We start from the raw sequence: 15,487 nt of genomic DNA, 5'->3' as shown, positions 1-15,487 counted from the left end.
TAACCTGATTATCACATTTCGATTAACTTGGTGTATCACATGTCGATTAACTTGGTGTATCACATGTCGATTAACCTGATTATCACATGTCGATTAACCTGATTATCACATGTCCATTAACCTGATTACCACATGTCGATTAACCTGATGTATCACATGTCGATTAACCTGATGTTTCACATGTCGATTAACCTGATGTTTCACATGTAATTTATCCTGATTTATCTCATCTTTTCATGTTTTTGTTTTGACGCTGCCGGGGTCGGACGCAGACCTTCCGCTCTTCGAGCGGATGCTCCACCACCCAGACCACAGAGACAGTCCGATACATCAGGTGAATTAACATGTGATGCATCAAGTCAATCGTCATGTGATAATCAGATAAATCGACATGTGAAACATCAGGTTCAATCGTCATACGAAACATCAGGTGAATCGATTTGTGATAATCAGATATTCAGATGTGATGCATCAAATAAACTTACATATGATGTAAGTTCAAACGATATGAAATGGGGTTTAACATCGTGTCCAAGATTATTGCACTTATATAGCGACGTGCATGTGCGTGCGTGCGTGCGTGAGAGCGTGCACCAGCCCGAACTTATGCCGATTTCCAGGTGCTAGCCCACTGAGATACAATACCGCAGTTTAACAAGAAACCCACACACCCCCAGACAGAGAATACAGACTCCGAGCCGACCAATCCTAGTTTAAACCCTTTAATGCCGTGCGCCGGACAAGTGAACAATGAGTACCATTTATAACGTGTTTTAGTTTAACACGGCGGGGTTCGAACCCCAGACCTTCCATTCTCCGCGCGGATGCTCTACCACAAGACCACAGAGGCGGTCCGATACACCAGGTGAGTCTACATCAGACAAACGGACATGTGACTCATCAGGGCATCGTCATGTGACTCATCAGGGCATCGTCATGTGATTCATTAGGGCATCGTCATGTGACTCATCAGGGCATCGTCATGTGACTCATCAGGGCATCGTCATGTGACTCATCAGGGCATCGTCATGTGATTCATTAGGGCAAAAACGCTTCACTTTTTAACAAGAAACAAAAATAAACTTTACTTTTAGTATGTCGAAAGACCAAAACACAAACTCGTGCTCAAACGTTTATTGAACTGATACAGATCGGACTCAATTCATTTGACAAACTTCATCGTTTGTTTACTTTCACATGGAGCTGCTTTTAGGGGAAGGCATTCTGAAAAAAGAGAATCAACTATTTAGATACATTTGCATGTGTTACATAGAAGACAACATTTACTCGTGGAAAGGCTGTCGTCGATGACAAAAGCTAGTAAGAGGTGGTCATTCACTTATTCAGTTATTTAAAACAGCCAGGCAGCTGGCCCAGCTTCATGATGCTCATGCTAAAACTTACCCCATCGACAGATCGAGCGCTGTAAAAAAAACACAATTCCTTGTAAGATGATGAATAACAATTGTTTGCCCTTTAAATTCTGATTGAAAGTTGAATATTTCCTCATTGCTGCCTTGCAGGCCTGTTCCACAAAGGGACGTTAGTGTCGAAATGAAACTTTAGGAAGTCTACGTTCAAACGAGGTAGATAATATGTTAGTGAAGCCAAGAGTGTTTCCTTCGCATAACGGCGTTTGATCAGCATTTGCATGTTGCTACAATCTTTATTGCCTTAAATTAAACCCACTTTAAATGGGTTTCCAATCTTGCCAAACTAAGCCTTCATATTGATCATTGAGTATTGTAGCTGTTGTGATTTAACGTACCAGTTTGGTTCAAACGCGAGACTAGGACAGCCTCTGGGTGTGGACTCAGTGTAGAGCAACGTATCGCCCTCCGTAAAGGAAGTGGCGTTGTAACGGGACAGATATCTGAAAGAAGAAACTATTCGTATCCATCTATCCATCCATCCATCCATCTCGGCTGTTATGTAACTTCCTGTAACTTGTATATTGTATATAAATAAAAACCCTGTAATATCATATATGCAGTGATGCCAGTGAGTCCCTGAGTCCCACGGAATATTCAACCATGATGCCATTCTAAACTTGCAAAGTTGAACCAATTCGTATTAACTTGTCGACTTACGAAAGGTTTTGTCTTTCTGAAGTCATTAGTGTGAGATCGACCAATCACTTCTTAAAAGTGACATTAATATCCGAATAAACTTCGATCTTTACTTACTGAATTACCCCTGCCAAAACAACCTTTATTCTGAAGTTATTTCATATGTTTCCAATACTTTGTATTTGTGCACGTACGCGCGGTCAGGGTAGACAACGTAGATGAACTCTGTACAGCGGTTCAGTAGGACGTCCGAACTTGCTGTGTCCTCGCAGTCGATCAGCGTGAAACAGTCGGTGGTTTCGTCATAGACCCACAGACCACCAGCAGTATCAGCAAACACTATCTTCCCTAGTGAAGTGAAAATACACAACAATTGTTATACGTAGTAAACTACGGTTATTACGAACTCAAATTGTCTTCTAATTTTAGTTCGTTATAACCGTAGTTCGTTAGAAGCATATGTACAACATATATACAGCAAATGGCCGGGACCAAACAAATAAGTTCGTCACATCCGTCAGTTCGTTATAATGGTTATAAACGTAGTTTACTGTAGCTACTACCATGGTATATAGAATAACAAGAACATGTTTAGGCTTTAAAGTCATTAAATGGTATTAAATGTTAATTTGACGCCAACCAGGTCTTTTTCTTGACACTATTTTCTAGGATAATTGCAGAAGCACAGTTCGTCCTCCTTGATGTAAGACACCCGATCTAGATGTTACAGTGTTAGTGTATAATAGGATTAATAGGAAATTGTATATCCATCTGCTTTTGTCAAATTTAATTTTCATTAGGAAAGCTTCTGGATGGGAGTGTTCAAAGTTAATGTATTAAATACTACATTTTGATTGTGTGGGTATAATAGATCTTCGTTCATATCTAGTCTGCGAGATCCAGTATTTAGTCACTAACATTTAGTATTTAATCAGTAAGGTCCAGTAGTTAGTCTGAAAGATCCAGTATTTAGTATGAAAGATCCAGTATTTAGTCTGAAAGGTCCAGTATATAGTCAGTAAGATCCAGTATTTAGCCAGTATGGTCCACTATTTAGCCATTAAAGTCCAGTATTTAGTCATTATGGTACAGTATGAAGCCAGTATGGTCCAGTATTTAGTGAGTAGGATCCAGTATTTAGCTAGTATGGTCCAGTATTTAGCCAGTATAGTCCAGTATTTAGCCAGTATGGTCCAGTATTTAGACAGTACGGTCCAGTATATAGTCAGTAAGATCCACTATATAGTCAATATGGTCCAGTATATAGTCAGTAAGATCCAGTATTTAGCCAGTATGGTCCACTATTTAGCCATTAAAGTCCAGTATTTAGTCATTATGGTACAGTATGAAGCCAGTATGGTCCAGGATTTAGTCAGTAGGGTCCAGTATATAGTCAGTAAGGTCCAGTATATAGTCAATATGGTCCAGTATATAGTCAATATGGTCCAGTATATAGTCAGTAGGGTCCAGTATATAGTCAGTAAGATACACTATATAGTCAATATGGTCCAGTATATAGTCAGTAAGATACACTATATAGTCAATATGATCCAGTATATAGTCAGTAGGGTCCAGTATATAGTCAGTAGGGTCCAGTATATAGTCAGTAGGGTCCAGTATATAGTCAGTAAGGTCCAGTATATAGTCAGTAGGGTCCAGTATATAGTCAGTAGGGTCCAGTATATAGTCAGTAGGGTCCAGTATATAGTCAGTAGGGTCCAGTATATAGTCAATATGATCCAGTATATAGTCAGTAAGGTCCAGTATATAGTCAGTAGGGTCCAGTATATAGTCAGTAAGGTCCAGTATATAGTCAGTAGGATCCAGTATATAGTCAGTAGGATCCAGTATATAGTCAGTAAGGTCCAGTATATAGTCAGTAAGGTCCAGTATATAGTCAGTAGGATCCAGTATATAGTCAGTAAGGTCCAGTATATAGTCAGTAAGGTCCAGTATATAGTCAGTAAGGTCCAGTATATAGTCAGTAGGATCCAGTATATAGTCAGTAGGATCCAGTATATAGTCAGTAAGGTCCAGTATATAGTCAGTATGGTCCAGTATATAGTCAGTAGGGTCCAGTATATAGTCAGTAAGGTCCAGTATATAGTCAATATGGTCCAGTATTTAGTCAGTATGGTCCAGTATATAGTCAATTTGGCCCAGTATATAGTCAGTAGGGTCCAGTATATCGTCAGTAAGGTCCAGTATATAGTCAATATGGTCCAGTATATAGTCAATATGGTCCAGTATATAGTCAGTAGGGTCCAGTATATAGTCAATATGGTCCAGTATATAGTCAGTAGGGTCCAGTATATAGTCAGTTGGGTCCAGTATATAGTCAATATGGTCCAGTATATAGTCTGTAGGATCCAGTATTCAGCCAGTATGGTCCAGTAGTGCAGAATACGTACCATCCTCAAGGACATCAAACGAGACAATATTCATGGAAAACTTCACCTCGTCCTGTTCATCCCCACCCGTCTTGTTGACGCTTTTGATTTCATTGCAATCACTGAAATAAACTCGGCTGAAATGAAAGATGTGAAATATTAAACACAATTACGTCGTTGAAATATCGTCTGGGCAAAGACGAAAAGAAGATTTGTTTTCCTATTTGAAGGATAATTACATTTATTTATAAATCAACCTGTGTACTGGTGTTAACTATCAATAACTTGTTATTATATTATATCTTCTTGTTTGTATGGAGAATCGCCAAAAACATACATATCTCTTTAAATATCTATTGATTGAACCTTCTTTTACAACTGTTTCAACAATTGCATGCTTTAAATGTAACAATTTTCTCCGATAGAGCTAAAGCAAGCCGGTAAACAATTCCAGCTGATGTTCTATAATGGGCGCTGTGTTGCAGATAGCTCCAACACTGTGATACCAACCTGCCATATACTCTAACTTTGCCAGGGCTGCAGGTAATATCGGCAATAGTTGAGACGGTGTTGGAATTCAATGTGTCAATTGCCAGAATGGTATCACTCCCGTTTACAAAGGCGACATATACAACAGCATTACAATGAGCAATGCCAGTTGCCGACCCTAGATGGTGGGTAAGAGAGAGAGAGAGAAATTGCAATATGGAATATCTGTATGTTTGAGCTGAATATCATTTCTTTGAAATGGAAAAGAAAATGCATAATGTAATTGTGTAAGCATAATGGTAACCTTAGTTGATAATCTTGTACTTTTCCATCTTGGGAATAGTTCAGTGACAGATTCATACTGTAAGAGCGATAAGGTTGATAATAGTAGAGTTTTCCTTTGATCACAATCTCTCTGCTTCACTTGGCTGTTTCAATTACAAGATATTACCAAATACCTTTTTTTGAACATGTATGACATCACAATCAAAGAACTGCAGATACAGTCACAAATATAACTTGAATACTGAATTCTAACCGAATTTTGCGTGGCCTATCACCATGGTGAAGCTAATATACTGAGCCGAGAAAGTACCTGTGTCCAACACTAGATTGGTGTAATCGGATCCATTTTCCAACCTTGTGGTTAGGGTGAAAGGAGCGTTACTATAGGAGAAGACATAATAACAGGCTTCTGGATCAGCTGTTGTCAATCCGCTGACTTTTGTAGCCAGATTCACACTTGGCAGGATCGTCCCAACTGGGTCGACCACAGCAACTTCATCCGTTTCACACCCAGACACAAGTGCAGCACAACCTACGACTGTAAAAATAAACATCCAGGTAAATTTACAATTTAAACCCAACAAATGCATACTTTGTTCTTAGTTCTGTTTTCCGTGTGTCATTATGAAGAAGACATTTGTATTATTTCTAGTTTAACTATTCGCTGGCTAACATGCAAATAGCAAATTATTTAATGGAATATAATAGAGTTTTGGGTACAGCACATACAAGAATACAATAACAATATTAATCATGCTTATAAACTAACAATATTGATGCTTGGTTTGGATACCTACGGTTTGGGCAATCATCAGGCCGGGTTGTCGTTATATTCTCGAGGTCATCAAGAAGGGTGTACATGATATTCCTGAGAACTTCCAGCTTAGTTGCAAAGCATTCAACATCATCTATCGTTTCATTTCCGACCAAACATATGCCATCCTCAGCTAGAAAAACAGAATTGTTACTTTGAAAATAATGAACGTAGTAAAAAGAAATGTATTGCTTGGTTTAACATTTATATCCCAAGCGTTCATTGACCTCACTGACAAATAGTGACATTAACAGGTGATAAAATGTGAGCGTATCCTGCCCAAAATGATGGCAAACGTCACAAAAACAAGAAAAGGCAAGTCATATATTCACCTGAAAAAAACTCGCGAACACATGGTACAAGTCAAAATAGTGAATTGCATCGGACATCATTTTTCTCACTAATGCGTCATTTATAGAAATGTCACGAATGAGGCCTGAGTAAAACCTTCATACGTTGATCCCCTGTGGCTGTACGTGGTGCCCATATCTATAGTTACATCAGCCCCTTCAATGTTTAGTTGGATTTTTTTCAAAAATGGAAGCAATTGTCATCTGAAGTTTGTTAAGAAGTTTATTCTGAAATATTGTAGAACTTGGGGTATGAAATTGAGGCAAGAAGTAGGCATCCCTATGCGCACCAATTGTCCTCCACTCCTTACTGATCTGGGTTTTTTTACACATGAGTTTCTGCTAAGATTAGATAACCTTCAGGAATATGGATACTTTCAGTAAATAATGGTCACATAGCCTATTCTTTCAACCGATTTACCCACCTGAGCAATGCATAGCAGAGACCAGTGAATAGGACCCGTCAACGCCAGCGATAACCAGTCTCGAGCATCACACTGTTTTCACAAATTGAAGGAGTGGTATACTATAAACGCCTTGTTTCATTTGCTTCACGGGTTGCTTCACTAACCCTAACCCTAACCCTAACCCTAACCCTAACCCTACCCTAACCCTAACCCTAACCCTACCCTAACCCTAACAAATTGAAGGAGTGGTATACTATAAACGCCTTGTTTCATTTGCTTCACGGATTGTTCGAACCAATACACTTGGCAGTAAATTATCCAAGCACTGAAAGCGACTTGTGTAGATATGAATATGTAGTAAATTATCCAAGCACTGAAAGCGACTTGTATAGATATGAATATGTAGTAAATTATCCAAGCACTGAAAGCGACTTGTGTAGATATGAATATGTAGTAAATTATCCACGCACTGAAAGCGACTTGTGTAGATATGAATATGTAGTAAATTATCCAAGCACTGAAAGCGACTTGTGTAGATATGAATATGTAGTAAATTATCCACGCACTGAAAGCGACTTGTGTAGATATGAATATGTAGTAAATTATCCAAGCACTGAAAGCGACTTGTGTAGATATGAATATGTAGTAAATTATCCAAGCACTGAAAGCGACTTGTGTAGATATGAATATGTAGTAAATTATCCACGCACTGAAAGCGACTTGTGTAGATATGAATATGTAGTAAAGTATCCACGCACTGAAAGCGACTTGTGTAGATAATAATATGTAGTAAATTATCCAAGCACTGAAAGCGACTTGTGTAGATATGAATATGTAGTAAATTATCCACGCACTGAAAGCGACTTGTGTAGATATGAATGTGCAGTAAATTATCCAAGCACTGAAAGCGACTTGTGTAGATATGAATATGTAGTAAATTATCCAAGCACTGAAAGCGACTTGTGTAGATATGAATATGTAGTAAATTATCCAAGCATTTTAAGCGACTTGTGTAGATATGAATATGTAGTAAATTATCCACGCACTGAAAGCGACTTGTGTAGATATGAATATGTAGTAAATTATCCAAGCACTGAAAGCGACTTGTGTAGATATGAATATGTAGTAAATTATCCACGCACTGAAAGCGACTTGTATAGATATGAATATGTAGTAAATTATCCACGCACTGAAAGCGACTTGTGTAGATATGAATATGTAGTAAATTATCCAAGCACTGAAAGCGACTTGTGTAGATATGAATATGTAGTAAATTATCCACGCACTGAAAGCGACTTGTGTAGATATGAATATGTAGTAAATTATCCAAGCACTGAAAGCGACTTGTGTAGATATGAATATGTAGTAAATTATCCAAGCACTGAAAGCGACTTGTGTAGATATGAATATGTAGTAAATTATCCACGCACTGAAAGCGACTTGTGTAGATATGAATATGTAGTAAATTATCCAAGCACTGAAAGCGACTTGTGTAGATATGAATATGTAGTAAATTATCCAAGCATTTTAAGCGACTTGTGTAGATATGAATATGTAGTAAATTATCCACGCACTGAAAGCGACTTGTATAGATATGAATATGTAGTAAATTATCCAAGCACTGAAAGCGACTTGTGTAGATATGAATATGTAGTAAATTATCGAAGCATTTTAAGCGACTTGTGTAGATATGAATATGTAGTAAATTATCCACGCACTGAAAGCGACTTGTGTAGATATGAATATGTAGTAAATTATCCAAGCACTGAAAGCGACTTGTGTAGATATGAATATGTAGTAAATTATCCAAGCACTGAAAGCGACTTGTGTAGATATGAATATGTAGTAAATTATCCACGCACTGAAAGCGACTTGTGTAGATATGAATGTGAAGTAAATTATCCAAGCACTGAAAGCGACTTGTGTAGATATGAATATGTAGTAAATTATCCAAGCACTGAAAGCGACTTGTGTAGATATGAATATGTAGTAAATTATCCAAGCACTGAAAGCGACTTGTGTAGATATGAATATGTTGTAAATTATCCAAGCACTGAAAGCGACTTGTGTAGATATGAATATGTAGTAAATTATCCAAGCATTTTAAGCGACTTGTGTAGATATGAATATGTAGTAAATTATCCAAGCACTGAAAGCGACTTGTGTAGATATGAATATGTAGTAAATTATCCACGCACTGAAAGCGGCTTGTGTAGATATGAATATGTAGTAAATTATCCACGCACTGAAAGCGACTTGTATAGATATGAATATGTAGTAAATTATCCACGCACTGAAAGCGACTTGTGTAGATATGAATATGTAGTAATTTATCCAAGCACTGAAAGCGACTTGTGTAGATATGAATATGTAGTAAATTATCCAAGCACTGAAAGCGACTTGTGTAGATATGAATATGTAGTAAATTATCCAAGCACTGAAAGCGACTTGTATAGATATGAATGTGTAGTAAATTATCCAAGCACTGAAAGCGACTTGTGTAGATATGAATATGTAGTAAATTATCCACGCACTGAAAGCGACTTGTGTAGATATGAATATGTAGTAAATTATCCACGCACTGAAAGCGACTTGTGTTTATATGAATATGTAGTAAATTATCCAAGCACTGAAAGCGACTTGTATAGATATGAATATGTAGTAAAGTATCCACGCACTGAAAGCGACTTGTGTAGATATGTGTAAAGCAGTTCCGACTCTTCTATTATGCTAAACTGCTTGATGCAAACTTTGTTCCCATTATTAAATTAGGCCCGGACATCGGGGGATAATACTATTGACAATAATCGCAGTAATTCCGTTAAAAGCTATCATCTTTCTGTTGGTAATCGAACATCTGCATATGCAAGTTTTAGGGGGACTAGTGTTTATTTGTTTGTTTGATGTTTAACGCCGCACGCAGCAATATTCCAGCTATATGACGGCGGTCTGTAAATAATCGAGTCTGGACCAGTGATTGACATCATGAGCATCGATCCACGCAATTGGGATCGATGACGTGCATCAACCAAGTCAGCGAGCCAGACCACCCGATCCCGTTAGTCGCCTTTTACGGCAAGCATGGGTTGCTTATTCTACCCCAGATCTTCACGAGTCAGGAGGACTAGTGAAAACTTACGAATGAGTAAACTGTTGGAATCGTTGTATTAGATATTGATACTCCTAATTAGGTAAATGGAAAAAAATATCATTGATTTCATATGCTGAGGACTTTTGACGGCAATGGCAAAACTAATTTGGTCTCTCAAATACAGTAAATGGATATCTGAAGTCAAATCAAGTGGATAATAGCGACCTTCCCATAACGTATACAATAGAACATTGCGCATTACACTGCTTCCTGTAGGTACAAACGGATTTGATGTTGAAGAGCTTTATTTTAGTGAACAGGGAGCAAACTTGTTGAGTAGCAATACTCCCGTGAGCCATCACGTTCAATAGCAGTCTCATTATTCAATCATGGATATACACGTCATCAAATTATTAATTGTGGACACGTCATCAAATTATTAATTGTTTACACGTCGTAAAATTATCAATTGTGTACACGTCATAAAATTATGAATTGTTTACACGTCATAAAATTATCAATTGTGTACACGTCATAAAATTATGAATTGTTTACCATGTTCCTTTATTATTGTTCAACTTCAACAGTTATTGTTTTCAGGTATTTTTCAGGTTCTAACAAGCTTGTATAATTATTCTTTCTACATTGAATATCGAGAACCATTTTCTAACGGAATTCCATTTCTGGTAACAACAGTCTTAACTAACACATATTTAGATACTCTTAGAAAACATACTGTATTCCCAAATGTTTTGGATACCAATACAATTATCAAAAACATGTCCATATATTTGACAAGAGATTTACTCCTCAGATCGACTGTTTGTAAAAGTTCAGGGAATGTGCATGGTGTAAACCTGGTGTGTACGCTGGTCCACGTGGCACTTATTATTAGTCATGGTGTCTTAGGATGCCGTATACGTATGCCGTATACGGTGTCATATTAGCTTCGCAGAAATATATTGGGCTATATTTTTCTGCTAACCTAATATGGCACCGTATACAGCAACTAAAGACACTATAACGAATGAAAATTTTGCTGAAAGGATTCTGCTATTTAGTATCTGTGTCGCACATGGTCAAAACTTAACACTTACAACCTAAGACGTTAAGGGTCAAAGGGAGACTACTCATCAAACCTCAGAGGCCATACCTTGTTGATAATTTAACTTTATATAATCTTTATTAAAGCCACGAACGTGAACCACAAAAACATTAACGTCTTTGCAAAGTTAATGATATTAAACCACAAAATAGTGTCGAATAACGAATTTCTGTACCAGAATTTTCATATGAAATATGTGAGGTGGGTGTTGGAAAATCCAAAATGGCTGTTGCTGACGGTATACGGTCTCATATTAGGTCAGTAATAACCATCTTGTATTTGTACTGACGGTATACGGGCTTATATGGGGTTAGTAGTTCTGCTCTCTGATTGGTCTAACTCACTATGAGGCATAATAATCAGGGATATACTCCTTGGATATATAATTGGATGAAAGGGGTGTTTGAAAGCTATGCTACTATAATGTAAGACAAGGTTCAAATAAAAGGTAATCTCGTTATGTGTTTACAAAACACATCAGATACAAAGGATTACAAGTAATAAGTACATTCAAGGTCTCCAGGAGCAAAATAACTTTGTCTTTCTTCTACGCTGAATTTGGTCACCTATTGCAGCAATTGTGAATTTGTGTTTGTATGTTGGAGTTTTACGATTTAGCTATGTTGTCCCTTATTGTTTACAGTGGAAGAATAGTTGCAAACTGTCCGTTGGAGTGGAAAGATCCACCCAATCAGGTAATCTCTCTGTTTTTGCTTGTACCATATGTTGTCTTTTGCATTTTGTCAAGTGAACAATCGAAGTGTTAGTGACGGGTGCTACCAGAGAGGCAGGATACGCTGACATGATCGCGAACACCTGCTGTCATCACTATTTGACGCAAGCCCATGATATAGTCGGAATCGCATAATCGACTCTATTGGAGAACAAAAATTCTTCTAAATATGGAACGGATTGTGTCGGGTGTTTGACTGGATTAAATTGTATAATCTATTGTGTATCAACCCCACAATATTACTATTTTCACACGTACCATCAATAAACCCAAACGAAGTTCAGACAAAATTATAATTTTAAAACAAAGTTCCTTTACTCACTCATACATGGACATTGTTCGTCCGTGATGTTCGGATAACACCCGAAGGCTTCTATAGCTGCCTCCAGTGTGGCAAGGGCACTTCCAAGATCCGTCTCTAAATCGCTGCACCCCAGCGATGGCGCAATGACAGCCAGGAGGACGAAGATGAGACTGCTATTGAACATCATCATGTTGATTCCGAATGCCTGATCGCCTCAGTTTGGAACATTTATAGGCAACTGAAGCTGACGTGGACCAGTGGAGTGACGCACATGACCCAGTATATCACCCACGTGGTAGTAGACATCATGCTGGGTGCAGTTCATTTGGAGAAACTGTGTTACAAAACACTGGTCTATCTTGGCCTACTGAATATTACAACAGATGGCGCACACCAAAGGATTTGGTCGATTTGATCGATCCACATAGTGTAGTAGCGGTTATGGGGTGGATGTTGGTGGGGCACACACAACACGACGCTACTTGTCAGTTCACATGACTGCCATCTTTATTCAGAGTGCAGATAATAATAATCACAGTAAACCCTGAAAATATAAAAAAAACATCATTAGTATTTTTGTAGAAGAACATAATATTGCCTTCGTAGAGATTAAACACAATTACATGACTTCATCTTATCAGCTAGCACATTTGCACTAGCATGAATAAATCCTTAAATATAAATAGCAGGGTGTTAACCATTTCTGAATAACTATATAAAATTGCCATCTGTAAATGCAATGTGAATACATTACCTTCACACAAAACATTAATTTAGAAGGATAACGAGATACTAGTTATTAGTTTGAACCATATATAGAATTATGTTCCCCACTTACCACTGTGTGGCAATGAGCTTAACTCTTAGGTACGCAGTCACGTTCAAGGTTGGTTAAGGTCACATCATTCTATAACAAGTTGAAATACAACCTTGACAATACTTATAATGGCCATATAAAATAAGATATAAAAACAACAGATGTCCCAGATGTTCAGAAAATGTTTAAATTATAATTTAGTTTAGTAAAGTGTATACTGGTGTGAAAGATTAGGTTATGGCTAGAGGACTTTGACCTGACCTTTTGTTTCCACTTGTGTCAATCCGATTCATATTCATACTTAATCACGTGGAGTCATCACATAATTACATTAACCAAGGTTTAGCCCAATAATAGAATAGGATATAAAGCAACCATGTCAAAACAGATCGACGTTTCTGATCCCATTGTACCTAATCCAAAATCCTCACAACTCAAAGTCAGACGGACAAAGAATCCTGTGATCAGCAGTCACAGTCCTCTCACACAACACACACTACATTACAGCCATACTGTTCTCTCACACCAAACACAATACATTATAGCGACACTGTCCTCTCACACAACACACACTACATTACAGCGACACTGTCCTCTCAGACCACACACACTACATTACAGCAACACTGTCCTCTCAAGGCACACATACTACACTGCAGCCATACTGTCCTCTCACACGACACACACTATATTACAGCCACACTGTACTCTCAGACCAAACACACTACATTAGAGCCTTACTGTCCTCTCACACCACACACACTACATTACAACCATACTGTCCTCTCACACCACACATACTACATTACAGCCACGTTGTCCTCTCACACCACACATACTACATTAAAGCCACGCTGTCCTCTCACACCATACACACTCCATTACAGCCATACCGTTCTCTCACACCACACATACTACATTAAAGCCACACTGTCCTCTCACACCACACACACTACATTACAGCCAAACTGTCCTCTAACACAATATACTACATTACAACCACACTCTATCACACAACACACTACATTACAGCCATACTGTCCTCTCACAACATACATACTACATTACAGCCATACTGTTCTATCTCACACTTCACACTCCATTACAGCCACGCTGTCATCTCACACAACACATACTACATTACAGCCACGCTGTCCTCTAACACCACACATTCTACATTACAGCAACGCTCTCCTCTCACACCACACACACTCCATCACAGCCAAACTGTCCTCTCACACCACACATACTACATTACAGCCACACTTTCCTCTCACACCACACACTCCATTACAGCCACACTGTCCTCTCACACTACACATACTACATTACAGCCACACTGTCCTCTCACACCTAACACACTACATTACAACCACACAATTCTCTCACACCTAACACATTACATTACAGCCACACTGTCCTCTGACAGCACACATACTACATTACAGCCACTTGTCCTCTCACACCTAACACACTACATTACAGCAACACTCTTCTCTCACACTACACATACTGCATTACAGCCACACTGACCTCTCACATTTAACACACTACATTACAGCCACACTGTCCACTCACATCTAACACAATACATTACAGCCACACAGTCCTCTCACACCACACATACTACAATACAGCCACACTGTTCTCTTACACCTAACACACTACATTACAGCAACACTGTCCTCTAACACCTAACACACTACATTACAGCCACACTGTCCTCTCACACCACACACTCCATACATTACAGCCACACTGTCCCCTCACACCACACACTACATAAAAGAAAAAAAATGTCCTCTCACACCTAACAAACTACATTACAGCCACACTGTTCTCTTACACCTAACACACTACATTACAGCAACACTGTCCTCTAACACCTAACACACTACATTACAGCCACACTGTCCTCTCACACCACACACGTTACAGTACAGCCACACTGTCCTCTCACACCACACACGTTACATTACAGCCACACTGTCCTCTCACACCACACACTACATAAAAGCCACACTGTCCTCTCACACCTAACAAAACTACATTACAGCCACACTGTTCTCTTACACCCAACACACTACATTACAGCAACACTGTCCTCTCACACCACACACTACATTAAAGCCACACTGTCCTCTCACACCTAACAAACTACATTACAGCCACACTGTTCTCTTACACCTAACACACTACATTACAGCAACACTGTTCTCTAACACCTAACACACTACATTACAGCCAAACTGTCCTCTAACACAATATACTACATTACAACCACACTCTATCACACAACACACTACATTACAGCCATACTGTCCTCTCACAACATACATACTACATTACAGCCATACTGTTCTATCTCACACTTCACACTCCATTACAGCCACGCTGTCATCTCACACAACACATACTACATTACAGCCACGCTGTCCTCTAACACCACACATTCTACATTACAGCAACGCTCTCCTCTCACACCACACACACTCCATCACAGCCAAACTGTCCTCTCACACCACACATACTACATTACAGCCACACTTTCCTCTCACACCACACACTCCATTACAGCCACACTGTCCTCTCACACTACACATACTACATTACAGCCACACTGTCCTCTCACA

The 15,487-nt window shown here is 38.6% G+C and overlaps 1 protein-coding gene across 1 annotated transcript; it reads right to left on the bottom strand.

Moving 5' to 3' along the window:
• Nucleotides 1-1,119: 1,119 nt before the first annotated feature.
• LOC124126750 lies at nucleotides 1,120-12,252 on the bottom strand. The gene is made up of 9 exons (XM_046490265.2): nucleotides 12,056-12,252; nucleotides 6,031-6,180; nucleotides 5,544-5,771; nucleotides 4,970-5,126; nucleotides 4,481-4,596; nucleotides 2,264-2,417; nucleotides 1,769-1,873; nucleotides 1,405-1,423; nucleotides 1,120-1,224 (listed from the first exon to the last, which is right to left on the bottom strand). Exons 1-9 carry the CDS (start codon nucleotides 12,225-12,227, stop codon nucleotides 1,210-1,212), a joined length of 1,116 nt encoding a protein of 371 aa, XP_046346221.1. The 5' UTR covers nucleotides 12,228-12,252; the 3' UTR covers nucleotides 1,120-1,209.
• Between the last annotated feature and the right edge of the window lie 3,235 nt (nucleotides 12,253-15,487).

The sequence above is a fragment of the Haliotis rufescens genome, unplaced genomic scaffold (genome assembly GCF_023055435.1).
Source record: "Haliotis rufescens isolate VD_foot unplaced genomic scaffold, xgHalRufe1.0.p SCAF_15, whole genome shotgun sequence".
NCBI lineage: Eukaryota > Metazoa > Mollusca > Gastropoda > Lepetellida > Haliotidae > Haliotis > Haliotis rufescens.
This window is presented reverse-complemented; position numbering and strand designations above follow the sequence as displayed.